This window comes from Myodes glareolus, chromosome X (genome assembly GCF_982192425.1).
Source record: "Myodes glareolus chromosome X, mMyoGla1.1, whole genome shotgun sequence".
Taxonomy (NCBI): domain Eukaryota; kingdom Metazoa; phylum Chordata; class Mammalia; order Rodentia; family Cricetidae; genus Myodes; species Myodes glareolus.
Window position 1 is genome coordinate 65,410,180 of NC_142053.1, and position 5,870 is coordinate 65,416,049.

Genomic DNA, 5,870 nt, shown 5'->3' on the forward strand with positions numbered 1-5,870 from the left:
GCACTGGAGAGATGTTCAGGACACGGCTAATAACCAGTCCGTGGAGGTCCATAAAAAGAAATGGATCATTTTCTGTTCCTCTGAATGGCCAACTTTCAACGTCGGCTGGCCACGAGATGGAACTTTTAACCTTGATGTTATTTTACAGGTAAAAGCCAAGGTGATGAACCCAGGCCCACATGGGCACCCCGATCAGGTGGCCTACATTGTGACCTGGGAAGCCTTGGCCTACGACCCACCTCCTTGGGTCAAACCTTTTGTTCTCCCTAAGCCATTCTTGAAAGAACCTTCTGCCCCTACCCTTCCTCCTCCCCTCCTCCCGACCCCGGCTAAACCACATACTCAATCTTCTCTTACCCGGTTCACACCAAGCCTTTGCAGCCTGGAGGGAAAAACAAAGGGACCCCAATGGCAAGGACGGTCCTGCCTCCTGGAGATGAATTATTAATGGACCTATTGGAAGAACAACCCCCGCCATACCAAGGACCCGCTCCACCAGAGGAAGCTGCCCGGACTGCGGCGGCCCCAGACCCCGCACCCCCAGCCACGTCCCCAGACCCCGCACCCCCAGCCATGTCCCCAATGGCTGGACGACTGCGCGGACGCCGGGAACCTCCCCCAGATTCCACCTCACAGGCTTTCCCCCTCTGGATAGGGCCAAATGGCCAACCTCAATACTGGCCATTCTCAGCCTCCGATCTTTATAACTGGAAATATAATAACCCTCCTTTTCCCAAGGACCCCACCATGCTAACCTCTCTTATTGAATCTATTTTGGTCACTCACCAGCCCACCTGGGATGATTGCCAGCAATTATTACAGGCTTTATTAACCAGCGAGGAAAAGCAGCAAGTCTTTTTGGAGGCTCGCAAGAGGGTGCCAGGTGACAATGGCCGTCCCACGCAGCTGCCGAATGAAATCTATGCTGCTTTCCCCTTGGAACGCCCAAATTGGGATTTCACCACACTTGAAGGTAGGAACCACCTACGTCTCTATCTCCAGTTGCTCATAGCGGGTCTCCATGGGGCTGCCAGACGACCCACCAATTTGGCTCAGGTAAAGCAGGTCATTCAGGGTCTTGAGGAGTCCCCCTCCGCCTTCCTAGAGCGACTCAAGGAAGCTTACCGTATATATACTCCCTATGATCCCGAGGATCCTGGATGTAACCTTGCCATGTCTTTTATTTGGCAATCAGCACCAGATATTAGAAAGAAATTAGAAAGGATGGACAACCTCAAGGAAAGTACCTTGCAGGATTTACTTAAGGAAGCAGAGCGGATATTTAACAAGAGGGAGACTCAAGAAGAGAGAGACGAGAGACTTAGAAAGGAAGCAGAGAAAAGAGAAGATATTAGGGACCGTAAGAGGAATAAGGAAATGAGCAAGTTGCTAGCCACCGTAGTCTCAGGACAGCAGCAGGATAGACAGGAGGGAGACAAAAAGGGGCCCAGATTGGACCACGATCAATGCGCATATTGCAAAGAAAAAGGCCATTGGGCCAGAGATTGCCCAAAGCGCCCTAAAGGACCCCGCAAACCCCGGCCTCAGGCCTCCCTCTTGTCCCTGGAAGAAGACTAGGGAAGTCGGGGTCAGGAGCCCCCTCCTGAACCCAGGATAACCCTTGATGTTGGGGGGCATCCAGTCACCTTCCTCGTGGACACCAGCGCTCAACACTCAGTGTTGACCCAGCCTACGGGGCCACTGAGTGACCGGTCAGCTTGGGTCCAGGGAGCCACCGGAGGAAAACGTTACCGATGGACTACAGACCGGAAAGTGCTACTGGCTACTGGTAAGGTGACTCATTCCTTTTTGCATGTGCCTGATTGCCCCTACCCGCTATTGGGCAGAGATCTTCTCACTAAATTGAGAGCACAAATACATTTTGAGGAAGCAGGGGCTCACGTTACAGGCCCCCAAGGGGAGCCCCTCCATGTTCTAACCCTCAATTTGGAAGATGAATACAAGCTATATGAGCCAGGAGAACATGAGGAACCCCAAAAATTGACCACCACGTTTTGGCTAAAAGAATTTCCCCAGGCTTGGGCCGAAACCGGGGGCATGGGCTTGGCAATTCGGCAACCCCCTTTGATCATCGCTTTAAAGACCACGGCTACTCCCGTGTCAATTAAGCAATATCCCATGTCCCAAGAAGCCTACCAAGGAATTAGGCCACACATTAAGAGACTCCTGGATCAAGGGGTTCTGATTCCTTGCCGGTCACCATGGAACACCCCTCTCCTCCCTGTCAAGAAACCCGGCACGGGCGATTATCGGCCGGTGCAGGACTTGAGAGAGGTCAATAGGCGGGTGGAAGACATTCACCCCACGGTCCCCAACCCCTACAATCTACTGAGTGGACTTCCACCCTCCCATAGCTGGTACACGGTACTGGATCTCAAGGATGCTTTCTTTTGCTTAAGATTACACCCAGGTAGCCAGCCCATCTTTGCCTTCGAATGGAAGGACCCAGAAATGGGGCTTTCTGGGCAATTGACATGGACCAGGCTCCCACAGGGGTTTAAAAACAGCCCCACCCTCTTTGATGAGGCCCTACACAGGGATCTGGCTGACTTCAGAATTCAGCACCCGGACTTGATTCTGCTACAATATGTTGATGACTTATTGTTGGCAGCAAAAACAGAAGCTGAATGCAGGGAGGGGACCTCTGCTTTACTAAGAACCTTAGGAACTCTTGGTTATCGGGCCTCTGCAAAGAAAGCCCAGATTTGTCAACAACAAGTCATATACCTAGGGTATCGACTCCAGGAGGGACAGAGATGGCTGACTGAGGCACGTAAGCAGGCCATCCTGAACATCCCCGTCCCCAAGGGACCCCGTCAGCTGCGGGAATTCCTGGGGACCGCTGGATACTGTCGCCTTTGGATCCCCGGGTTCGCAGAATTAGCAGCCCCCCTTTACCCGCTTACCAAACAAGGGACACTTTTTACCTGGGGGGAGGCCCAACAAGAAGCCTATATGAACATTAAGAAAACTTTGTTGGCCTCACCGGCTTTGGGCCTCCCAGACCTGACCAAACCGTTCGAATTGTTTGTGGATGAGAGTCGGGGCTACGCCAAAGGAGTCCTAATCCAAAGACTGGGACCCTGGAGACTGCCTATAGCATACCTCTCCAAAAAGTTGGACCCTGTGGCCTCAGGATGGCCCCCTTGTCTCCGCATGGTGGCAGCCATAGCAGTCCTAACGAAGGACGCTGGTAAACTGACCTTGGGACAGCCACTGACTATCCTGGCACCCCATGCAGTAGAGGCTCTGATTAAACAGCCTCCGGACCGCTGGCTGTCCAACGCACGCGTGACCCACTATCAGGCAATGCTCCTAGACACTGACCGAGTGCGGTTCGGCCCAACATTGGCACTCAACCCCGCCACACTGCTTCCACCACCAGAAGGACCAGACCAACACGACTGTCTGCAGATCCTGGCGGAAGCGCATGGAACCAGGCCAGACCTCATGGACCAGCCCCTCTCAGATGCGGACTTCACCTGGTACACAGACGGGAGCAGCTTCATGGAGGATGGAGCCAGAAAGGCGGGGGGCGGCGGTGACCACCGAAACCGAGGTAATTTGGGCAGAGGCCCTCCCACCAGGGACCTCAGCTCAAAGGGCTGAACTTATTGCTTTGACCCAGGCACTCAGATGGCGAAAGACAAGAGACTAAATGTCTATACAGACAGCCGATATGCTTTCGCCACTGCCCATATTCATGGGGAAATCTATCGAAGAAGGGGACTGCTCACCTCAGAGGGGAGGGAAATTAAAAACAAAGCTGAGATTTTGGCCTTACTTAAGGCCTTATTTTTGCCCCGAAAACTGAGCATCATTCATTGCCCGGGGCATCAAAAAGGAGATGCCCCAGAGGCAAGGGGAAATAGACTAGCGGATACAGCGGCCCGGGAGGCTGCAAAAGGCCTGACCTCGATGGCCTCCCAAGCCTTTCCCCTCCAACCAGAGGCAGAAGCCTCCCCTGAAACTCCAAGCCATGGCTTGTTCCGATACACTAAGGAGGACACTGATTTACTAAAAACCTTGGGGGCATCCTTTGACTCCACAAAAGGACGCTGGGTCTATGCAGGAAAGCCAGTAATGCCCATCGGACAAACTTTTGAATTAATATCCTACCTGCATAAATTGACCCACCTCAGTCGCCGAAAAATGAAAGCTCTCTTGGATAGGGAAGAAAATATTTACCACCTGCTCGGAAAGGATGCCATCTTACAACAAGTAACCGATTCTTGCAAGGCCTGTGCACAGGTAAATGCCGGAAGGGCAAAGGTTGGAATCGGAGTCCGCATGCGAGGACACCGACCAGGTATTCACTGGGAAATTGACTTTACAGAAATAAAGCCAGGACTATATGGCTATAAATACTTGCTAGTATTCATAGATACCTTTTCCGGATGGGTGGAAGCTTTCCCTACCAAACATGAGACAGCCAAAATAGTCACCAAGAAATTGCTGGAAGAGATCTTCCCCAGATATGGGATGCCCCAAGTCTTGGGGTCAGATAATGGGCCTGCTTTCGTCTCTCAGGTAAGCCAGCTGGTGGCTAAGCTATTGGGGATTAATTGGAAATTACATTGTGCTTACAGACCCCAGAGCTCAGGTCAGGTAGAACGTACAAATAGAACAATAAAGGAGACTTTGTCCAAATTGACGCTCGCAACTGGCTCTAGAGACTGGGTACTCCTACTGCCCCTGGCCTTATACAAGGTCCAGAACACTCCGGGCCCCCATGGATTAACCCCATTTGAAATAATCTATGGGGCACCACCACCAATGATTAATTTCTTTGATGACATCATTGCTGATCATGCTAACAGCCCTTCTCTTGAAGCCCACTTACAGGCACTCCAGCTTGTCCAGAAGGAGGTTTGGAAACCACTGGCCGCTGCCTACCAAGAACAGCTGGACAGACCTGCGATCCCCCACCCGTTCCAGATCGGGGACTCTGTCTGGGTTCGCAGACACCAAACCAAGAACCTCGAGCCCCGCTGGAAGGGACCCTATACCGTACTATTGACCACCCCTACGGCGCTTAAAGTCGACGGGATAGCAGCCTGGATACATGCTTCACATGTGAAAGCCGCCAGCCCGGGACAGCAGACACCAGACCAGGAAAAGAAATGGAAGGTCCAACGTACCCAAAATCCCCTAAAGATAAGACTGGTTTGCAACTAATGTTTAAGATGATCGGGTTTTTCCTATTAATCCTAGGACCTATGGGGACACAGGGAGAGGGCCCCCACACTGTCTACTCATTAACCTGGCGGGTCATCTCCCAGACTGGCGAGACGGTCTGGAAAAAAACTGGCCAATATGCCCCCAATACTTGGTGGCCACCCCTGACCCCAGATTTTTGTCAATTAGCAGCCGGTTTAGACACCTGGGATGTCCCCATCAAGGACCCTACCAACTCTGAGGACAACCTGCCACGCGCTAAGCATGCGGCCACAGAGGTCAGCTCATCAGGAGGGCCTATACAAACTTCCCCCGGATGCAGGGACAATTGGGCTAAAGACAGGCTAGCTTCATTGGATTTCTATGTATGTCCAAAGGATGATAGAAGCAGAGACAAAGCATATGCTTGTGGCGGGTATGAACAATATTTTTGTGCTCAATGGACATGCGAAACCACTGGGGATGCCTATTGGAATCCCTCCTCCTCCTGGGACAAAATTATTGTCAAGAGAGGCTGGGTTAAAAATAGGGCAAGAACCACTTCGCTGCCCCTTAACATTACATTTACTGACAAGGGTAAACAAGCCCTGGAATGGCAAAAAGGCTATACCTGGGGGCTCCGCTGGCATATGTCAGGGACAGATAAAGGGGTGATATTCAAAATACAACTT

At 51.9% G+C, this 5,870-nt stretch overlaps 2 protein-coding genes across 2 annotated transcripts; both read left to right on the top strand.

Annotated features, from left to right (window-relative positions):
• The first annotated feature begins 447 nt into the window (after positions 1-447).
• LOC148117355 (uncharacterized) lies at positions 448-3,630 on the top strand. The gene is given in 1 exon segment (XM_087902552.1): positions 448-3,630. A coding segment is annotated over 1 exon segment (3,183 nt).
• Positions 3,631-3,661: 31 nt separating this feature from the next.
• LOC148117356 (uncharacterized) lies at positions 3,662-5,284 on the top strand. Its single transcript, XM_087902795.1, has 2 exons — positions 3,662-4,493; positions 4,839-5,284. The coding sequence occupies exons 1-2, from the start codon at positions 3,940-3,942 to the stop codon at positions 5,197-5,199; spliced, it is 915 nt and encodes a 304-aa protein (XP_087758921.1). The 5' UTR covers positions 3,662-3,939; the 3' UTR covers positions 5,200-5,284.
• Positions 5,285-5,870: the final 586 nt, after the last annotated feature.

Excerpts from the sequence above, each read along its gene's own strand:
- LOC148117356 (XM_087902795.1), top strand. The coding sequence starts at position 3,940 with ATGGCCTCCCAAGCCTTTCCCCTCCAACCAGAGGCAGAAGCCTCCCCT. Across the intron at positions 4,494-4,838 it reads TTGCTGGAAGAGATCTTCCC|CAGCCCTTCTCTTGAAGCCC; the intron begins CAGATATGGGAT and ends TGATCATGCTAA.